The following is a 22381-nucleotide window of genomic DNA, read 5'->3' on the forward strand; positions in this document are numbered from 1 at the left end:
TAGATGCAGGAGTTTGTATTAGATGCATGTATTAACCTATACACACACACATATGTATACACACATGTATTTCCTACTCCTATCTGCCGGAAAGCCTGGAAGCAGTGTCAGTCCGGTATCAATAAGCATACATAGCACACAGGTCATGGTGTTTTTCTTTTTGTTTTTTTTTTTTGGCCTCACCACATGGTATGCAGGATCTTAGTTCCCTGACCAGGGATCGAACCCTCACCCCCTGCATTGGAAGCGTGGAGTCGTAACCACTGGACAGCCAGGGAAGTCCCCCAGGTCATGGTTTCTAATCACCATTCTCCACCCAAAACACTAAAACTCATTATTCAAATGATTGAGTCCAAGGCTGAGGCATGGAAATTACAAGATGAGCCTGGAACATCTTGTGCCAAATGTAAGGAAATACTCAAAAAAGCAAAATGATGTGTGTATATCAAAGTAATACAAGAGTCAACCGAATAGTCAAATAGATAATTGTCAAACTGACAATAGTCAAAGTCAAAACAATGTAAACATGTGTCTGGCTCTTTTTTGGATACCATGAGCACCTTAATGGTTTATTAAGTATCTTAGTCTATTTGGCTGCTATAACAAAAATACCATAGACTGGGTGTCCTATAAACAACAGAAATTTCTCTCTCACAGTTTTGGAGGTCAGGAAGTCCAAGATCAAGATTCTGGCAGATCCTGTTTCTGGCAGATTCTGTTTCAAGAGCCTGCTTGCTGTCTTCTCCCTGTGTTCTCACATGATGGAAGGGACAAGGGAGCTCTCTGGGGTCTGTTTTATAAGGGCATTAACCCCATTCGTGAAAGCTCTGTCCTCTTGACCTCCCAGAGCCCCCACTTCCAAATGCCATCATATGGGAGATAGGATTTAACATACAAATTTTAGCGGTATACTGTTTATAGCACTGAGTACTTGGTAGAGTATACGTTTGGCTGCTATAACAAAACCCAAAGATGGACAATGGCTGAACAAATAGAAGTTTAATTCTCTTGCCCTTAAAAGTCTGAGCTGGTATGGTGCCTCTCCTCCACTAAGTCATTAGGAACCTAGGTTCCTTCTGTCTTCTTTCTCCGCATCCTCAACACTCAGGTCAATGTGGCTGCTCCATCTCCTGCCAGCACATCCCTGTTCCAGGCAGAAGGACAGAAGAAACGAGAGAAGAGGTGAGTATGTGCCCTCTCTTTTTTTTTTTTTTTTTTTTGAAGAAACGTAACAGGACCTGTTGCCTTTTGCCCTCTTTAAGGACATGACCTAGAAGTTGTACATATCACTTCTGGTTACATCACACTCTCCAGAACATTGTTACCAGGTTGTGCCAATCTGCAAGGGAAGCTGGCGGAAAAAAAATGTAGGATTTAGCTAAACAACTATGTACCTAGCTAAAAATTACTTTACCATGTTAGAAAGGGATAACAGGAACTGGGGGACAGTTAGCAGTCTCTGCCACTCTTACAAATAAATTCTTTGTTTTGCTTTAGTTAAACAGAGTTGATTTCTGTTGCATGTGACCAACATGAGAGGAGTACAGGAAAAGGGGACACTAACTTTTATTGACCAACTCCTGTGTCCCAGGCACATCACACAGATCATCTCTTTTAATCTTAGCAGTGACTCAATAAAGTTGGGTTTGACAGGTGAGGAAACTGAGGCTCAGAGAGACAAAGTAATGTGCTCGCAGTCACAAGCCATGAGTGACAGAGCTAGAATCGGAAGCTAGATCTCCGAGACCCAGAGTTCAGGCTTTTCCCATGGTACCACACTTGGGGTGCTCTTCCTTTGCCCAAGACACCCCCCAGGCCCCTAACCACCCCTCGCCCCACTGGTGCTGGGAATACACCAGCCATAGCAATGCCTGCTTCTCAGTTTCCGCGTGTGTCTCAGTCTGTCTATGGTTGGCATCTTCTCCCTTCAGCAATGTTGACGCCAGCCTCAGTGATGCACATTTGTGCTTAGACAGTAGGCTGTGTCTGTAGCTACACCCTGATCTCATGATTAGAACTTGGGTGTTAGGACACACCGCAGCCATCCCTCGGTCACTCATGTACTCTAAATAAGACAATGATAGATGTTACCCCAAGGAGCAGCCAGTGTGGCAAAAGACTCAAAAATAAACATAAGTTTAAGAGCACTGAAGGTGCTAAGAGAGAGGTATGAGGTATGTTTGGGGTAAAGCAGGGCACACAGGATGTAGGAGTCAGGAAGGGCTTCAGAGAAAAGAAGTTGTTTGGTCCATGAATCCCCTGAAACTATATGCAAATCTTTGTGTGTCTGTATGTGTGTTTCCTCCAGGGTGAAGGTCCATGATCTTTATCATATTCTCCAAATGACTGACAATTCATGGGGTAGAGACTCTGGGCTAGAGATTGAGAAGGCTGAGGAGGCCAGGGTGTGGCGATGGGGTGCGGATGGTGTGGGCAGGAACGAGATGCGAGGAGGGCACAGGCCACTGCTCAGAGGAACAGCCTGTCATGATAAGGAGCCTGGACTTCACTCCAAGGGCAATAGGCAATTATTGCCTAGGAGGGGTGTCTGTCTTACGCATGGCCTATGTCACGTAGCCCTCAGAATTCTGGATTGTCTAATGGTGTCTCCAAAGTTATGTGAGTACACAGAGAATCAGCTTCCCACAAACACCAGATGAGGCTTCTCATGGGAGATGCACTGGGTCACGAAGCATGAGTAAGAGTTTGCCCCGATGTTATAGTCAGAAAGACTATTTGGGCTGTATGTTACGGAAACCCCCTGGAATTGTCTTAAAACCATCGATGTGCTTGTTAATGTTTAATAACCAGTTTTTAGTGGGGGACACTGATTTGTAGCATTTGCCAATTTCTGTGGTGTAAATACTGCAGCTGTGGCCTATGTCAAGCTCCCAACGTGACGTCATGGAGAAAGATGTACAATTAGCTTTCAGGAGCTAGTGTGAAGCAGCTCCAGGACACCATTGCTTAAACCCCATTTATTATAAGAATATAAGTGAGGGGCAGGGGCAGTATAGGGGTGGGGAAGTGGGAGGTACGAACTATTGGGTATAAGACAGGCTCAAGGATATATTTACAACACGGGGACTAGGGCCAATATTTTGTGATAACTGTAAATGGAAAGTAACCTTTAAAAATTGTATAAAAATTTAAAAATACATATACATATATGTGTATCTCACAGGGACCAAGCTGGAGCTGCAGCCAGGTTTCCGAGAGGATCGGAAGCAGGAACTGAGAGCTTCTGCAACCTCGGCTACCCTTCCCCTCTCTCCTCCTCACTCTTCTATTTTTACTCTTGTCTCCTGTTGAGGCAGATTGGCTTTCTCTGCTCCCCAGCCCATGGATCAAAGAACTGCTACTGCCAACAGTTTCCAGATTTTCCCTCTTGACAAGAAACCAGCCAGACTGAAGCTTGGCCTCTCTTAGTCCGACTTCAAATTCCTTGGAGTCCATTGGCCCAGCTTGGGTCAGGTGCTCGGCCCTGGTCCAATCAGCTGTGATGAGAGGGCAGGCCATCATTATACCAAGATGGTGAGCAAGCCCTCTGATGCTGCAAGTCTGGGGTGTTGGGGAAGGAGAAGTAACCAGAGGAAAAGGAAGCGAGCTCTGAGCCACCAACTCCTTAGGTATCTTGAGGCAGGAAACAGGGGAAATTAATCATATAATAGTTCATGCTGTCTCCTCTAGTCTTGAACTATCCACCTAGAGAATCACTAATTCATTCATTTATTTACTCATTTATTCATGCATTCAGCATTAATTTGAGGTTTATTGAATATATACTCTATATTAGAGGATATGTGGGGCTAAAAAGGAAGCGGAAGATGAATAAGATTTAGTAACCATCCTCCAGGAGTTTGCCATCTGGGAGAGAGACAAAACGTCCATGACACAAGCTTCACAGAAGTTCATTCGAAGTGCCGATCCCCTGAGGACCGCATGGGGGAGTGGTGGCCGGCAGCCTCTGAGACAGCCCCAGTGAGCCCTGCCTGCTGGTATTCACATCCCTGTGTAGTTCCCTTCCACACTGCACTAGGGTTGGTCTGTGTGGCCAATAGAATAAAGTAGAAGTCATGATAGGAAACTTCTGAGCACAGGTTATGAAAGACTGTGGCTTCCATGTTGGGTCCCCTCTGTCTTGCTCTCTTGGGTCACTCACTCTGGAGGAAGCCAGTTGCCAGGTCATGAGCAGCCCTATGGAAAAAGCTCAGGGGGCCAGGAACTGAAGCCTTCTGCCAACAGCCAGGCGAGTGAGGTGGGTAGTCAAGCCTTCAGAGGAGACCGCAGCCCTGTCAACAGCTTGACTACAGTCTCATAAGAGACCCTGAGCGAGAACCACTCAGCTAAGCCACTCTCAGATCCCTGACCCTCACAAATGATGAGAGATAATAAATATTTGTTGATTTGAGCTGCAAAGTTTTGGGGTGATTTGTTACACAGCGATAGATGACTAATGCAGGAGGCGAAATTTGAAGTGGATCTTAAAGGATGAACTCACCAAGCAGAAACAAAGAAAGGCAAACAAAGAAAGGCAAACAAAGAAAGTCATTCTAGCAATGCCACGTGCAAATCTGTAGACAAGAAAGTGCAGGACATGAATGGGGAACAGTAGCTTGGTGTGGCCAGAACTTGAGAATCATGAAATTCTTAGATGGTTCCTGGTATGGTTAAATGCTCTGTGAGTGTTGACACTTCTCATTAGGAACTGGGGGCTGAGAACTAACTCCATGGGGCCCCAGGAACCATGAAACTGCAGACACTCCATATCACAGTGGGAATAAGAGTGTCAAGAGAAGCAGCACTGAGGCCCAGAAGGCCTGCAAAGTGTGGAGTGGTGAGCCCATAACTGAGCAGGTGGCCCAGGGGGAGCCTCTGGCCTGGCCTCGGGGTAAGTCCTGGCTGACCTCTAGAAGGTGACTTCCCTAAGGTTGTGTCTCCCGGGGGGGAGGGGGAGGATCTAGCTGGCTGAAAGCTTGTGGTGAATGAGGAACTTCCAGGCTGGGGTCCCCAGCTCTGTCTGAACCCAGTGCTTGGTAGTGGTGTGTCTGGGTCCCTGGGAAGGCTCTGGTCTGAGAGCTCTAGGGTAGACAGGCCCTGATGGTGCTGTGGAGTAGAGACGGCCAGTGCCACCTTGGGCATCAGGGTTGGAGGGGCCTGAGCTTTGCTCCTGGGCCTTGACTGCAGAGCCTGCTCTGGGGACAGCCCGTTGTGGAAGTGAGCCTGGCCAGCCCCAGCTCTGGCCTCCCACCCTGACTGCTTGGAGAGCTGGCCACGCAGAACTCTCCTCCTCCTGTCTGTACTGGACGGGGGGAGAGGAGGCCATAGACTCCCTGCCATCTGCATCTGTGTTCCTCCCCTACCCGACACCAAACCCAATTTGGCATTTCCTGGGCCTCATCTTACCTCTTTGCCCGCATCATCACTGCTCCTGAAATCTGAAAGACGAGAATGCCTGGAGACGAAGCTTGGTCTTCACCCGCCCCCAGAGACTGGGTCAGAGGAAGACGTGTGACCCTACCTGGGCCGGTCAGAGACCGTGAGGGTCAGCTTCCGGACTCAAGGTGAAGCCAGGAGGTAAGAAGCATTCTTTTCATGAGAGCGAGCTGGAGTTGGGGGTAGCAACCTTGCCTGCATTCAGAGAAAGCTTGAATAAGAAGAAAACTGAGGAGTTCCCTGGCAATCCAGTGGTTAGGACACTGAGCTTCCAGGGGGCATGGGTTGGATCCCTGGTTGGGGAACTAAGATCCCACAAGCAGCGCAGCATGGCCAAAAAAAAAGACAACTAAAGCGGAGAAAAGCAGAGCCTAGCAAGAGTGGGATTTCTGGTCCATTGTTTAAGCACTGTGCTAAGCAGAAGCCAATACACTTAATTTTTCACGTATGCCAGCTAGAGTTAGCAACTTGGCCTGCTTCCCCAGAAAGCAGAGCCTGAGGCAAAGGCTTCTGCTACTCGTTTATAAGGCTGTGCAATCCAGAGAGCAGAAATCCTTGCCCCTCGACAAGAGAGGTGGGTGAGAAGGGGGCACTGGCAATGTGAGGGTGCTTCGTCTTCCAGGACTGTCCTCTCAAAAGCTCATAAACTTCATCTCAGGACAGTCCACTGAGGGAAAAAGGGTAAGAATTTATCCCCTTCTCCCACCTCCCATTGGTCAAAGGTTTGCCTAGCGGGGCATTCACACCCCTGCTGCCCCACATCCAAGTTGTAGGGCTGCCCTTTGGGCCGGGAGCTACTGGGGCCCCTGGGAACCCCGGAACTTAGAGTCTCTGGGGGGAGAGAGGCGGGGAGGCAGGAATTAAACAAGTAACTGCAAGGTGATGAGTGTTTTGAAGAAAGAGAGCAGGATATTCTGGGCGAGGTCAGGAAAGGCCATCTGATGAAGAGGTGGTGAATCCAAATGCAGATCCAGAGGAGGAGCTGGAGTTAGCCAGGCCACGGGGATGATGGCGAGGAAGAGCCATCCTGGAGCCTGAAGTCCGGAAAGAGCTCGGTGGGTTTGGGGAACTAAAGGAAGGCCAGTATTCTGCAGCTCGTAGAGCCAGGCAGGTCGGGAAGCATTCACAGAGCACTAAGTATATACGAAGACGAGGCCCCCTATAGTTTGAGCTGCCCCGCCCTTTCACACTGTTTTCAGAGAACTGTGCTTTGTTCCTTCCCGCCCCACCGGGTGCCCTACCTTAGGAACAACCTGGGTCCCAGATTGAACCACACCCCTCTGGCCGCAGTTGATTGGGCTAGAGGTGAACACCTCACCGAGGCTGGACCAATCAGGGTCTTGACTCCCGGAGACTGGCGAGGTTGGGACAGAGAGAGTGAGAAGGCTCTTGGCTCAGGGCTGGACAAGTTACATCTCCCCTCAGGAGATGCTGGCAGCCAAGTTCTCAGCCGAGGCGACCAGAAAGGAGTGAAAGATACTTCTGCGGAGAGGAGGTGTTAATGAGGCAGATGCAAGAGATGAGGAATCGCCAGAGAGCCCGGTTCCTGTTCTGCCGAGCCGTGGCTGCACCCCTACCCTGGGGATCCTTGAAACAAAGCCCCCTTTTTTTGCTTAAATTGCATCCAGTGGGTTTCTATCTTTTGCAATGAAACAAACCCTAACTTTAGTGCTCGAGCTTTATAGATGCATAAATTCGGCAGGATTTCTGCCCTGAGGAAGGTCATAAACCAGCGGGAGAGATGGACATATACACTGAACATTAACTACAGGGCGATAAGTGCTATAATAAAAGTTTGTTCAAGGCAGGGAGGTTGTGCAGAGATAAAGTAAGATAACGGATGTAAAAGTATTTCGAAAAGAAAAACGTGTTATGTATGTCCCCTATCATCATACTTAGGCAATTCAATTGCATTTCTACTTCGATTTAATCAGGAACACAGCCACCCGACTTCCAGAATAATGCTGATTTTATAAGGCAGATGCTGCTATCTGGCAATGAGTAAATTATCCGGGGTCTCATACTTTCTTTTTCCTCATCGGTGTTTGGTGAGTGGATGGAAAAAATAACATTACAATTTCCCAAAGAACTGGGAAGCACTTGCCGTTTCTGCCTTGCTGCTATGTCACAATTTTCGACCCTTTCTGCCCCACCTACATCAGCCTCTCCTTGACTCCAGGCAACTAAAAGGCTGCTGACTCAACTAAAATAAAATCTCTCAAGTGAATCACTGATTGAGAGGTTAGCTGATAGACATGCCATTGCTATGTGAACTACAGATAGTGACATTATGTCTGGAGAAAAGGAATGACTGCTTCCATCTAAACAATCTTCAAAATCAGCCTGTGCAAGAACGCTTTGAACATTGAAATATGTTACGACAGAGCAATTATATCTTATTGAGAAACACCTTCCCTCCACCTCCATCAAAGACAGACACCTGTTTATTCCTGCTGAATTTTTTAAAAATATTTATTTATTTATTTATTTGGCTGCACCGGGTCTTCGTTGCGGCATGCGGGATCTAGATCGAACCCAGGCCCCTGCATTGGGAGCGCAGAGTCTTAGCCACTGCACCACCAGGGAAGTCCCCGCCTGCTGAATTTTTTATGGTGGAGCAAAAGCATAGCTTAGAGTCACCCTGTTGCACAGGAACAAAGCAGGCTTTGGAATCACCTGACCTAGGTTCAAATTCCAGCTCCACTGATGGTCAGCTGTGGGGTCTTGGGCAAATTACTTAACTTCTCTGAGCCTTGGTTTCCTCATTATTGAAGGAAGGAAAAGACACTGACAAAAGATCAGCCATCGGGGTGGATGGGTGGGTACTAGAACCAGGTAGAGTTATAAGGATTAAATAAGAGAAGGAGGATAAGCACAACCTAACACGAAATGGAGCAAAAAGTGTTTGTTTCTTCACTCGTGTCCTGGAGGGAATTGGGTTTTCTGGGCCAGGTAGGGAGAGCAGAACTTCCTTTCTAGCTGAGCTGATCTACTCCTAGGGATCAGAATCTGATCAATCACATTTCATGAGAACGATGGGTTTCTAGAGATTTGCATTATTTAAAACTCAGTAGTTGGGGCTTCCCTGGTGGCACAGTGGTTGAGAGTCCGCCTGCCGATGCAGGGGACACGGGTTCGTGCCCCGGTCCGGGAAGATCCCACATGCCGTGAGCGGCGAGGCCCGTGAGCCATGGCCGCTGAGCCTGCGCGTCCGGAGCCTGTGCTCCGCAACGGGAGAGGCCGCAACAGTGAGAGGCCCGCGTACCGCAAAAAAAAAACCCAAAAAACAAACAAAAAAAAACCTCAGTAGTCTAAGAATAATTTTCCCACACGAATAATTCTAAAGTTGGGGGCACGATCCTCAGAGCACAGATTTTACATCCATTGTAGTCTTGTGCTTTCATTGGACCTTTGCTCTCTGCACCATCTCTAATATTTTGCAGAACTCTCACACATAAATTAATAGCAAGAGCTATCACAGTGACTGGCCTTCTTCACAGCACTTTATCTCAGCTAAACTTTCTGCAAAAGTGATCACAACATGAATACATTGTTCAGCCTCAGACCTTCCAAGACCACTTGAACTCTAAGTCCCAATACACCTTCACACCACTGTGGTTCCCACACTGTTGACGCAGCCTATGTATTTGTTTACCTGTTGAAGTAGCGCCACCCTGTGGCAATGTCATGAACGGTGTACAATACCCAGTCTCACCACTTTTGAAATGAAGGGATTCTTGACTAATATTTTAATTGGGTGGGATTCTGTATTTCAATTATGAGGTATAGTATCAGGCTTTCTTCATATTCTTCCATTATTTCGGATTTCCACAATTCAAATGAGCATCACATGGAACTACACTATAATCGATTTACTTAAACCTTTTAACTCCAGATTCAGGAGTTTCTATTAAAGTTTTCCCATCCAGAACATTTTTAGGAGGGCTACTAAATTTGGGGATTAAAATAACAGTGTGTGCGTGTGTGTGTGTGTGTGTGTGTGTGTGATACACTTGTCTTTCTGTGGGCATTGTGTCTATCTTACAGCAGCTCTAGGAGGAGGGCGCTGTGGGGGTCACTCCTATTTTATGATCAGGACCCTGAGACCAATAGAGATGTAAAAGATTTCCCCAACATCTTACTGGAACAATGCCTGGATCTCCTGGATACTAATCCTCAGACACTGTTTAAGTTTTCAATGTTTCAGCTGCGCCTTTAAAAACTTTTTGTCTCCCGATGCTCCTTCCACCCCTCAGAATAAGTGAGAAGTATGCAGGCTTCAAATCAGACAGACCTAGGTTTATATGCCAGCTTCAGCAGCAGTGCAGCTAGGGCAGAGGCTAAAGCAATCTGAGCCTTAGGTTTCTCTACCTTTACAAATAAAATTGAGGTTAAAAGCATGCACACAGGGACTTCCCTGGTGGTGCAGTGGATAAGAATCCACCTGCCAATGCAGGGGACACGGGTTCAATCCCTGGTCCAGGAAGATCCCACCTGCTGCAGAGCAGCTAAGCCCGTGCACCACAACTACTGAGCCTGTGCTGTAGAGCCCGCAAGCCACAACTACTGAAGCCCAAGTGCCACAACTAACTACTGAAGCCCGTGTGCCTAGAGCCCGTGCTCTGCAACAACAGAAGCCACCGCAATGAGAAGCCCGCGCACCTCAACAAAGAGTAGCCCCCGCTCACCACAGCTAGAGAAAGCCCGTGCACAGCAAAAAAGACCCAACACAGCCAAAAAAAAAAAATTAAAATTAAATCTTTACAAAATAAAAAAATAAAGAAAATAAAAACATGCGCACACACACGAGCGTGTGAGAAGGCTGGTGAAATCTGAATAAGTTCTGTAGATTGTACCAATGTCAAGTTCCTGGTTTGGGTATTGTACTGTAGTTGTGTAAGATGTCACCATTAGGGGAAGCGAGTTGAGTACATGGAACTCTCTGTACTATTTTTCAACTTCCTGTGAGACTATGATTATCTTTCAATGCAAACTTTTTTTTAATTTAGGCAATGAATTGATAAAGACAGAATCTCCAGAATATATTTTCAAATGTTAGTGATCTCCTGGTCTTTACTGAACCATGGGAGAAATGCTTATGTCATAATATTGCTTGGGGGAAAAAAAGTCTACTGAATTGCCCTCACGGTGTGATTACAACTATATTCAAGGAAAGGAAATTCTTACCACAAAGAAGTAGAGGAAAATACTTTGAAAATTTAGTGGTATCCATACACCTATGGTCAATTAATCTTTGACAAAGGAGGCAAGAATATACAATGGAGAAAAGACAGTCTCTTCAGCAAGTGCCATTGGGAAAGCTGGACAGCTACATGTAAATCAATGAAGTTAGAACACTCCCTCACATCATACACAAAAATAAACTCAAAATGGCTTAAAGACTTAAACATGACACCATAAAACTCCTAGAAGAGAACATGGGCAAAACGTTCTCTGACATAAACCATAGTAATGTTTTCTTAGGTCAGTCTCCCGAGGCAATAGAAATAAAAGCAAAAATAAACAAAATGGGAGCTAATCAAACGTATAAACTTTTGCACAGCAAAGGAAACCGTAAACAAAATGAAAAGATGACCTACAGACTGGGAGAAAATATTTGCAAATGATGTGACCGACAAGGGCTTAATTACCAAAATATACAAACAGCTCATAGAGCTCAATAACAAAAAAACAAACAACCCAATCGAAAAATGGGCAGAAGACCTAAGTAGAAATTTCTCTGAAGAAAACATACAGATGGCCAACAAGCACATGAAAACATGCTCAACATCATTAATTATTAGAGAAATGCCAATCAAAACTACAATGAGGTATCACATTAGAATGGTCAGAATGGTCATCATCAAAAAGTCTACAAATAATAGGGTTTCCCTGGTGGCGCAGTGGTTGAGAGTCCGCCTTCCGATGCAGGGGACACGGGTTCGTGCCCCAGTCCGGGAAGATCCCACATGCCGCGGAGCGGCTGGGCCCGTGAGCCATGGCCGCTGGGCCTGTGCATCCAGAGCCTGTGCTCTGCAACGGGAGAGGACACAACAGTGAGAGGCCCGCGTACCGCAAAAGGGAAAAAAAAAAAGTCTACAAATAATAAATGCTGAAGAGGATGAGGAGAAAAGGGAACCCTCCTACACTGTTGGTGGGAATGTAAATTGGTGCAGTCACTATGGAAAACAATCTGGAGATTCCTTAAAAAATTAAAAACAGAGCTACCATATGACCCAGCAATCCCACTCCTGGGCATATACCCAGAGAAAACTCTAATTTGAAAAGATACATATGCCCCAATGTTCATTGCAGCACTATTTACAATAGCCAAGACATGGAAGCAACCTAAGTGTCCATCAACAGAGGAATGGATAAAGAAGATGTGGTACATATATACAGTGGAATATTACTCAGCCATTAAAAGAGAATGAAATAATGCCATTTACAGCAACACGGATGGACCTAGAGATCATCACACTAAGTGAAGTAAGTCAGACAGAGAAAGACAAATATATATCACATATGTGGAATCTAAAACATGATACAAATGAACTTATTTAAGAAACAGAAACAGACTCACAGATTTCAAAAACAGACTTATGGTTACCAAATGGGAAAGAGGGATGGGGAGGGATAAATTTGGAGTTTGGGATGAGCAGACACAAAGTATTATATATAAAATAGATAAACAACAAGGGTCCTACTGTATAACATAGGGAACTGTTAAATATCTTATAATAACCTGTAATGGAAAATAATCTGAAAAAGAATGTGTATATATATATATATATATATTATATATATATATACACACACACACACACACATACATACATCTATCTGTATGTATGTATATATAACTGAATCACTTGACTGTGCACCAGAAACTAACACAACATTGTAAACCAACTGTATTTCAATTCGAAACAATGTTTTTAAGTTAGTAATGATTATCTCTGAGTAGTAGGAATTTGTTTGGTTCTTACCCACTTTACTGTATTTTCCAAATTTTCTACTATGAATCTGACTTGTATAATCAAGGAAAGTTACTTCATCGAAAGAACAGACTGGAGCTGAGTCAGAAAATCCAAGATATGTGGTTGCCTGTCACTCCGGACAGTATTGGTCTTGGAGAGTTGAGGCACTCTTTATTATTTAATAAAATGAATTATAAAATAAATTATACATGCTTATGTGAAAAATGCATAAAGTAGGGTGGAAGGGAAGTTCCTTAACTACTTCCTTCCTACTTTCCAGAGGTAAGCATTGTTAACTGTTTATTTTCCTTTTTTTTTTTCAGACCATACTCATGTCAGACTTCTTGGGGAAATTTGCAGCTCAAGTTTCAAAGAAGCACAGAGGAAAGGCAATCATATCTTATGTTGTTTACTTCCGGAAGGAACCTCACTCTGACCAGGATTGCATCAAGCCTCCTCCTTGAATGTATACGAGCTGTCTGCGTTTGTCGTTGGAAACTCACCCCCAGGCCCTTCCACCTATTGAAGGCTTCCCAAGCTGTTTCTGCAGGTCAGCAGAGGACGTCTCCAGGGCCCATGCTTGTGGCCACTGAGAAATCTCTTTTCTTCTCCCCATGAAACCCTGGGTGGTGCTTTTCTTTTCTTTTCTTTTTCCAGCTCCATCTTATATTTTTATTTGTGAGATTTTGCAGAAGTGAATGAATGCCAGAAATATGTAAGGAAGTTTTGTTACTGTTTGACGGTTTTTTACAAGATGGCAAAATTTTCACTTTTATGAAAAGTATTTCTAATTTGCTCTCTCAAGCAAAGTTTTTTTTGTTTTGTTTTACTGTACTTTTTTAGAAAAACATCTTTATTGTAGTATAATTGCTTTACAATGGTGTGTTAGTTTCTGCTTTATAACAAGGTGAATCAGCTATACATATACATATATCCCCATATCTCCTCCCTCTTGCATCTCCCTCCCACCCTCCCTATCCCACCCCTCTAGGTGGTCACAAAGCACTGAGCTGATCTCCCTCTGCTATGTGGCAGCTTCCCACTAACTATCTATTTTCAGGTGGTGCTTTTCATCTTGGGGTCTGTAGGCATATTACTGGGGGTCTATGGATTCTACCAAAAGTTTTAAAAGTTGTGGTTTCATTTTTGGACCATCTAGATTACCACCCCAGAACCAAGCGCCACTTCACCATTTTAAACTTGCTTTTCCGTTTGGATTAAGGTCACGCTCATGGCAGATGAATCAGTGTGCTGTATCATTGAAGGCAAATATTTCACTAGAGTTCAAAGAGAGAAAGATGGCAAGAGAATTGGGTGGTCCTGCGAGATAATGGATTTTGCAGCTCTCATCTTTCCATTCATCTTGTGACGATATGCATTAGCAGTTAAGTGTGGTAGAAATAAACAATAAAAGAATTCCACTAAATGCTTTCAAAACATTTCCTGTATTATGTTTGGCAGGGTGCACAATTAAACTGATTGGCTCATTAAAATAATGGATAGGCGGTTAAAAAGGAGTTTATTATTCAACCCCCCCCCAAAAAATCAACAGTGATACTGTCAGTAACTCAAATAATAGTCCGTTACCTGCCCCCCACAAAAAAGTCAAATTGAAAATACATCTTTCTCCCATTAAACCGCACACCAGTGATTCACAGTGACCCAATGTTGGTAAAGCATCATCCATCATGCTGATTTAATGTTAATTTGAAGTTCATGAGTTTTTGTTTGTATTTTTTAAAATTTATTTTATTTTATTTATTTTATTTTTGGCTGCGTTGGGTCTTCGTTGCTGTGCGTGGGCTTTCTCTAGTTGTGGCGAGCGGGGGCTACTCTTCGTTGCGGTGCGCGGGCTTCTCACTGCGGTGGCTTCTCTTGTTGCGGAGCACGGGCTCTAGGCACACGGGCTTCAGCAGTTGTGGCACGTGGGCTCAGTAGCTGTGGCTCACGGGCTCTAGAGCGCAGGCTCAGTAGTTGTGGCGCAGGGGCTTAGTTGCTTTGCGGCATGTGGGATCTTCCTGGACCAGGGCTTGAACCTGTGTCCCTGCATTGGCAGGCGGATTCTTAACCACTGTGCCACCAGGGAAGCCCTGTTTGTATTTTTAAATTTTTTTTCATTTAAAAGCTGGGGAAGCACGTGAACTTTCTAAATATGAAAATTTAACAGTTTTGTTTTTCTTCCCTGCCTTGGAAGGATTCAACACAGTCTAGGAAGGGAGTCTCTCCCCACCCCCAGCCCCAAGCACATGCCCTGGGGGGCAAATATTTCTGAACATTTCCCTTCCCTTTCCCAGTAGTAAATGAAAAAATGAGTCCTCCCAGCCCTCAGGGCAAGGGAAACCAGTTTTTCAAATGGGTAATGATTTAGTGTCCAGTTTTATTGGCCCATCAGCCTCTACCAGGAAAGAGAGAGAGACTAGGGCTTTTGTGTGAAGGGATTAAGCAGGAAGGGCTGAGTGTGAAGCACTGTTGAGTCCCCGCCCAGGGCCTTGCTGGAACCTCACCAGCTTCTCCTGGGAGGCTCTGGATACAGACACCTCTGTGGTCTGCATGCAGAATGGATCAGGTTCTGGCAGGGACAACACCCAGTGATGCCACAAGACTGTGTTCTGTCCCCATGTGACTATGCACTGCGGATGCCTCCTTGAAATGCTCCAGGGCCCCAGGGGCCCCAAGGGCACGCCTGGCCACCCAGAGAGAGGGATGGGAGGAGGCCCCATGGCTGTACTTAGTTGGGGAATGACAAACTCAAGCTGGAGGCCCCCAACCTGGGACAGTGATTGGAGACAATCCAGGCACCAATCAACCATGTCAAAAGACATCCCCGAGGAGGGGGCACTGCCCCACTGCTGCTGGTACACGGGAGAGGGCACAAGGCTAGCATCTGACGTTGCTGTCCTGGTGTGATAGATTCTGCTATTTTCCAGGACGGATTCCTTCTCCTCTCTTCCGCCCCATACCTCCCTGCCCTGCTGACTCTGGGCTTGTCTGTGTGACCTGCACTGATCCATGGAATGTGGGCCACTTGACTGTGTGCCCTTTCTGAGCAGCGTTTCTGCCCTGCTCTTGACTACTCCAGGGAGCTGCTGTTCCTCCAGCACGAGCTCGGGAAAGATGTGGAGCACTTCTGACCCCAGCCGACAGCCTAGAGCCCAGCCTGTGGGCGCCCAGGAGAAACCAGCCAAGGTGCAGTACACCAACAACCCATCCACAGAACCGTGAATGAGAAACACACATTTGCTGTTGGAAGCCACTGAGATTTGGGGGGTATTTGTTAACACAGTAGAAGCTGACAAATACACGTGACCAGCTGGCAGAATCTCTCCTCCGCTACTTCTTTACAAAAGAGCTCCAGCTCCAGATACAAAATCCTCTGTGGAGGTGTCCACCGGCAAAGCCCAGGTCACACACCTGTGTGCACCTGACAGGAAGACTGGGAAAGTGCATATCAGGTGTTGCCTTTTTCTATAGAAGTAGGTGGGCTCCATATCTTTTGTATTCCAATCAGACTCAGCGTGGGGCCTCTGGGTTGAATAGTGTCCTCCAAGAATTCATGTCCACCTGGAACCTCAGAATGTGATCTTATTTGAAATAGGGATTTTGCAGATGTAAGTGGTTAGGATAAGGTCATATTGGGTTAGGGTGGGCCCCAATCCAATGACTGGTATCTTTATAAGAAGAGAAATCTGACACAGAGAGATACACAGGGAGAAGGCCATGTGATGAAAGAGGCAGAGATTTGGTGATGTGTCTACAAGCAAGGAACACGGAGGATGCTGGCCACCACCAGAAGCAAAAAGAGAGCATGGAACTGATCCTTCCCTAAGGCCTTCAGAGAGAGCAGGGCACTGCTGACACCTTGCTTTTCACTTTTAGCCTCCAGGATTGCGAGAGAATACATTTCTGTTGTTTAAAGCCACCCAGTTTGTGGTCCATTGTTACAGCAGCCCCAGGAAACTAATGCAGTGGGCAAACCCCCACATATAAGAAGGAGGTATAAAAGCTCCCCGCCTTCCCACAACAAATTCCCTTTTCTCATACTTATTTCAGTAATATTCTGAAACAATAATTCAAGAGGAGGATTCTTCAGTGTTCTTTCTTTCTTTCTTTGGCTGCACCAGGTCTTAGTTGTGGCAGGCAGAATCTAGTTCCCTGACCAGGGATCAAACCCAGGCCCCCTGCATTGGGAGCACTGAGTCTTAACTGCTGGACCACCAGGGAAGTCCCTGTTTTTTCTTTAAAAGCAGTTTGCACATCAGCTCAAGGGAGTGTTGCAAGGGCATCTCCTGGGCACCATGGCCCCTGAAGAAGGAATTTGGTGTTTTGGGTTCCTTCCTTCTCCTGGATCCCATTTGATCCAAAGATAACTTTGCCTGGATAGGGTTACTCCAGACTCTTGGAGGAAAACAGATGCCTCTTCAAAAAGTCTGTATTTCAGGGTACAGGGGCTGCTGTAGGGACAAGATGTGTAGGGCTGGAGTCTGATATCTGAGGATGACCTCAGCTGATTCTGCTAGACTCCAAGTCACATCCACAGCCTTTCTAGCAAAGACCAGCGCCACCTGTTAGACTCTCTCCAAGCCACTTTGAAATAGTGTGGGGAGTATAAAGGTGTTTCTTATGTGTCTTTTTAACATTGGAGATTCAACAAGGCCATGGCATGGAGAAAAGGGAGAGGGGCCGCTTTAATTAACAGAATTCAGAGGCGTAACAACCAAGGGTCATGTGTGGTCTTGTTTGGGTCCTGATTCCCATAAATCAACTGTAAGAAGATCTTTTTTGAGCTAATCAGGGAAATTTGAATATGAACTGGGTATTAGAGGATATCAGGTCATTAGCGACACTTTTGTCAGATGTGATATTGGCATGATAAGAAAAGGTCTATTTTTTCAGAGGTACATATTGAAGAATGTAGGGACCAAATGCCATCATGTTTGGGATATGCTTTGAAGACATTATAATGGTGGGCTCAAATTTTGACCATTGCTTTTAGGTAAGAGATGTAATTTCTAGCAGTCTATCTACTTGCCCTTAGTATGAGACCATTTTGAAAACAAACATATCATATTGTAACAAATGGAAGAAGCAATAAAGCTATTTGTAAAAATATTTAAAATCATCAGAGAAAGGGAACCCTCCTACACTGTTGGTGGGAATGTAAATTGGTACAACCACTATGGAGAACAGTATGGAGATTCCTTAAAAAACTAAAAATGGAACTACCGTATGATTCAACAATCCCACTCCTGGACATATCTCTGGAGAAAACCATAATTCCAAAAGATACATGCACCCCAATGTTCATTGCAGCACTATTTACAATAGCCAAGACATGGAAACAACCTAAATGTCCATCAACAGAGGAATGGATAAAGAAGATGTGGTACATATATACAATGGAATATTACTCAGCCATAGAAAGGAATGAAACTGGGTCATTCGCAGAGACGTGGATGGATGTAGACAGTGTTATACAGAGTGAAGTAAGTCAGAAAGAGAAAAGCAAATATCGTATAATAACACATATATGTGGAATCTAGGAAAATGGTATAGATGATCTTATTTGCAAAGCAGAAATAGAGACACAGATGTCGAGAACAAATGTATGGATACCAAGGGGGGAAGGGGTGGGGTGAGAGGACTTGGGAGACTGGGATGACATATACACATTATTGATACTATGTATAAAATAGACAACTTATGGGAACATACTGTATAGAACAGGGAACTCTACCTAATGCACTGTGGTAACCTAAATGGGAGGGAAGTCCAAAAGGGAGGGGATATCTGTATGCGTATGGCTGATTCATTTTGTTGTGCAGTGGGGGCTAACACAACATCGTAAAACAATCATACTCCAATAAAAATTAATTTAAAAAGAAGATGTGGTATATATATATGCACCGGAATATTACTCAGCCATAAAAAAGAATGAAATAATGCCACTTGCAGCAACATGGATGGACCTAGAGATTATCATACTAAGTGAAGTAAGTTAGACAGAGAAAGGCAAATATCATATGATTATCACTCATATGTGAAATCTAATTTTAAAAAATGATGTAAGTGAACTTATTTACAAAACAGAAGCAGACACACAGATTTCAAAAACAAACTTCTGGTTACCAAAGGGGAAATGTGGGCAGAGGAGGGATAAATTAGGAGCTTGGGATTAACATACACACACTACTATATAGAAAATAGGTAATCAACAAGGACCTACTGTATAGCACAGGGAACTCTACTCAATATTCTGTGATAACCTATATGGGAAAAGAATCTGAAAAAGAATAAATATATGTATATGTATAACTGAATCACTATGTTGTACACCTGAAACTAACACAACATTGTAAATCAACTATACTCCAGTGAAACTTAAAAATAAATAAATAAATAATTAGTTTAAAAAAAAAATTGGAGAGATATTAGGTTAAACCCTGTATATTAAACACACGTGTTTATTTACACCTGCAACTCATCCAAGGACTAAAACAAAGATGGACCTAGAGAACAAGGAGAAGGGGATGTGTCTGCTGCCGGGGAGAGCTGTGTCTCAGTCCACTCAGGCAGGATAACAAAATAGCACAGACTGGGTGGCTTATAAACAGCAGACATTTATTCCTCAGAGTCTGGAGGCTGGAAGTCAGCAGTCAGGGGGCCAGCATGGTCAAGTGTGGGTTTTCTTCTGGGTTGAAGACTTCTCATTGTATCGTCACATGGTGAAGGGACGAGGGAGCTCTCTGGAGCCTCTTTTTACAAAGGGCACTAATCCCACTCATGAGGGCTCCATCTGCACTACCTAATCATATCCCAATGTCCTATCTCCTAATAATATCATCTTTGGGGGTTAGGATATCAACAAATACATTTTGGAGGGACACAAACATTCAGACCACAGCAAGACATCAACACATTTTTTGGAATAAGGACAAATATTGAAGGAATGTTACTGACCTACAAGAGCAGAGGAAGGTTCAGAGGAAGAGGAAGTCCCTGCAGGGGGCGCCAATGCAAAGCAAATCTTCACCCCTCCCAGAAATTCCAAAGACATTAAAGGCACCAGGGACAGAAGCAGGCACTGTAAGGACATGGGACCGAAGACAGGGTGTAACAGGTTGAATAACGGCCCCCAAAGATATCAGGTCCTAATCGCTGGAACCTGTGAATGTTGCCTTACTTGGAAAAAAGCGTCTTTGCAGATGTGGCTAAATTAAGGATCTTGAGATGGAGAGATTATCCTGGATTATCCAGATGGCCTTAAAGGTAATCACAGATGTAATTATAAGAGGAAGCAGAGAGGGGTTTGACGCAGACACAGAGGAGAAGGTCATATGAAGACGGAGAGGTTTAAAGATGGTGTCCTTAAAGATTGGAATGATGTGACCGCAAGCCAAGGAACGCCAGCAACCAGCACACCTCAGGAGGCAAGGAATGGATTCTATCCTAGAGCCTCTGGAGGGAGGGTAGCCTGCTGACCCTTTGATTTTGGACCAGTGAAACTGATTTTGTACTTCTCGCCTCTAGGCTTGTGAGAGAATAAATTTCTGTTGTTTTAAGCCACCAAGTTTGTGGTAATTTGCTAGAGCAGCCACAGGAAACATTCAGACAGTTTGGCTGAAAGTCAGATAAAGGAACAAAAGGACACCCGGAGCCTGACCCCAACCTGTGCTGCCCCATCTTGGCAGGACATGGAGGTTTATTCTCTGGACAAGTTGAACTTGAACCAGAGATGCTCCTGACTCAGGGATGCCAGACACAATGTAGGGTGAAGTGAGACTCTTGATGGAAAACCTGGAGAGTAATGAGGGTCCGCATTCCCAGCAGGAGATGCAGGGCCTCCGTATCCCATCTGACTCCTGCAATGTAAGTAGTCAGGCTCATCCCCCTTGCGCAGGAAATTTAAGGATCGTTCCCTGGAGAAATTGAACAGTCAGAGAGAAAAGACCTTTCTTTAGCTACTGACATTTGGGGGTTCCCCCAACCGAGAAGCTGGCCTGCTATCCCAGCACCCTGTGGTGAAGCCTCAAGTCCCACCCATGAAAACAGAGCTTAAAATCAGGTGTTCAGTGCCCCACTTTGAGATGAGACTTGACAGCTAAGGAGCATCGCACAATTGAGAACCCACCACACATTTTCTCAGACTCATTTGAGAAAAGCTTCCAACACAAAAGAGAATAAAACAAACAGAGAAAAAACTAGGATGCAGGGCTGCCCATAAACATCATAAGATGCAGCCCCTGGTGGCTTCCACCCATGTGAGGGGCTCAGGACAGCATTTTCCAGGTCCTTACACAAGGATGGATGGGACTGGGGGAAACAGGAATAAGGTAGGGAACAGTAGAAAACTAAAAATATAAACTCAAACTCAAACAAACCAAAAAAACTGGAATAAAAATCCTGAATGATAATGAAGGATAATGAGCCATTGAGACAGACTGCACTTTCCAATTATATACTTATCCCATTCCACATCCTATTTCACAAAGGGAATGGAGTGGGATCTATGCCTTTTCCTTAAATCCTTCAATCTGGGTGGCGGAGGGGTCTTGACTGCCCAGCCAGTAACCGGTGAGTCCAGCAGAAGGGATGCTGTTGGACTTCTGGGGCTGGGTCATAAAAAGGATACAGCCTCTGCCTGACAGCTGGGTATATTTCCCCTGGGAACCCAACCACTATGTTTTGAGGAAGCCCAGGCCACATGGAAAGGCCTAGCAGACAAGATCCTGTCTTCTGGCAGACAACACCCACCCCTCCCCAGCTGGCCCTGAGCTGGCCCCAGCATCAATGGCCAGACAAGGGAGTGATAAGACTTCAGATGATTCTAGGTCCCCTGCCTCAGAGTCTTCTAGCTGAGGCCCCAGACATCATGTAACGGAGACAAGCCATCCCTGCTCAGCCCTGTCTGAATTCCTGACCCAAGAAAACTGTGAGAGATAATAAGTGATTTTTGTTGTCTAAGTTTTGAGGTAATTAGTTAGGCAGTAATAGATCATTGGTAGTAAAAGTAATACAGCCATGAAATTAGGACAGAAAATCAATAAAAATGGAATAATCACACAGTATGGATGAGTGAGAAGTAACGCTGTAACTGAATTTAAAATTCAACAGACACCACATTGTAAACCAACTATAGGTCAATTTAAAATTTTAATTTTTAAAAGAAAAGAAAAGAGAAAGAAAAAAATTTCAACAGAAAGGCTGGCAGAGGGCGCTGAGGAGATGCAGTTCATCTTTCTGAGGCTTCGCTCGGGTCCCGTGCTCACCTTGCACGAATGTGACTCGCTGTTTAGTTCAGGTCTGGATCATGTATCCACCCCTAAACTACGGCTAAGCTACGGCGGAGAGAATCCCCAAACAAAACCGGGGCTACTGCTGGAAAAAGAGAGAGCAAACTCGAAGTCGAGCACGGAGGTCCTGGGGGACCTGCACATTTCTTCAGTCACTCTGCTCTCAACTAAACCCAAACCCAAGCCACTGAGAGAAAAAGCCTATCTTTTGAGCATCCCTTGCTTGGCCAGTCTCCCAGCACTAGAGGAATCCCCTCCAGCTGGCTGGGGCTCGCACACCTGCTCGCTGCAGAGAAGTTGCTTAGCCTCTGCTTGGCTTAACGCTTTATCAGTTACTATGAAAAATGAGAGAATAGGGTTGGCCTTTTGGAGTTTATCTCTTACGCTTTTTTGGGTTTTCTTTTACTTATTTAAGAATGTGTAAACATTACACCAATAGGAAGTATTCACTAGAAAAAAGCAGAAACTTCATTTTTTAAGAAAAGGATAAAATTGCACATAATTCCGCCACCCAAAGATAACTACTGTTAACATTCTGATGTATGCTTTGCCAGATTTTTTCTTTACAAATGTTTATGTGTTTGTCAACACAGAAATAGATTGTTCCATAAATACTGTTATACTTGACTTTTTTCACTCAGTAGTAGGTTGTAAATCTATTTGTATACCAAATAT

At 44.8% G+C, this 22381-nt stretch overlaps 1 protein-coding gene across 1 annotated transcript in view; it reads right to left on the minus strand.

The window, feature by feature from the left end:
* Nucleotides 1-1089: 1089 nt before the first annotated feature.
* The window catches only part of GON7 (GON7 subunit of KEOPS complex), a gene marked incomplete at its 5' end in the record, with an annotated part of 50445 nt that continues 29153 nt past the window's right edge, over nucleotides 1090-22381 (minus strand). The window contains one exon of the mRNA XM_079698979.1: nucleotides 1090-1144. Within this exon, the coding sequence (XP_079555105.1) occupies nucleotides 1110-1144 (35 nt within the window). The 3' untranslated portion in view covers nucleotides 1090-1109. The remainder of the gene's footprint in view (nucleotides 1145-22381) is intronic.

This window comes from Hyperoodon ampullatus (genome assembly GCF_949752795.1).
Source record: "Hyperoodon ampullatus genome assembly, chromosome: 3".
NCBI lineage: Eukaryota > Metazoa > Chordata > Mammalia > Artiodactyla > Ziphiidae > Hyperoodon > Hyperoodon ampullatus.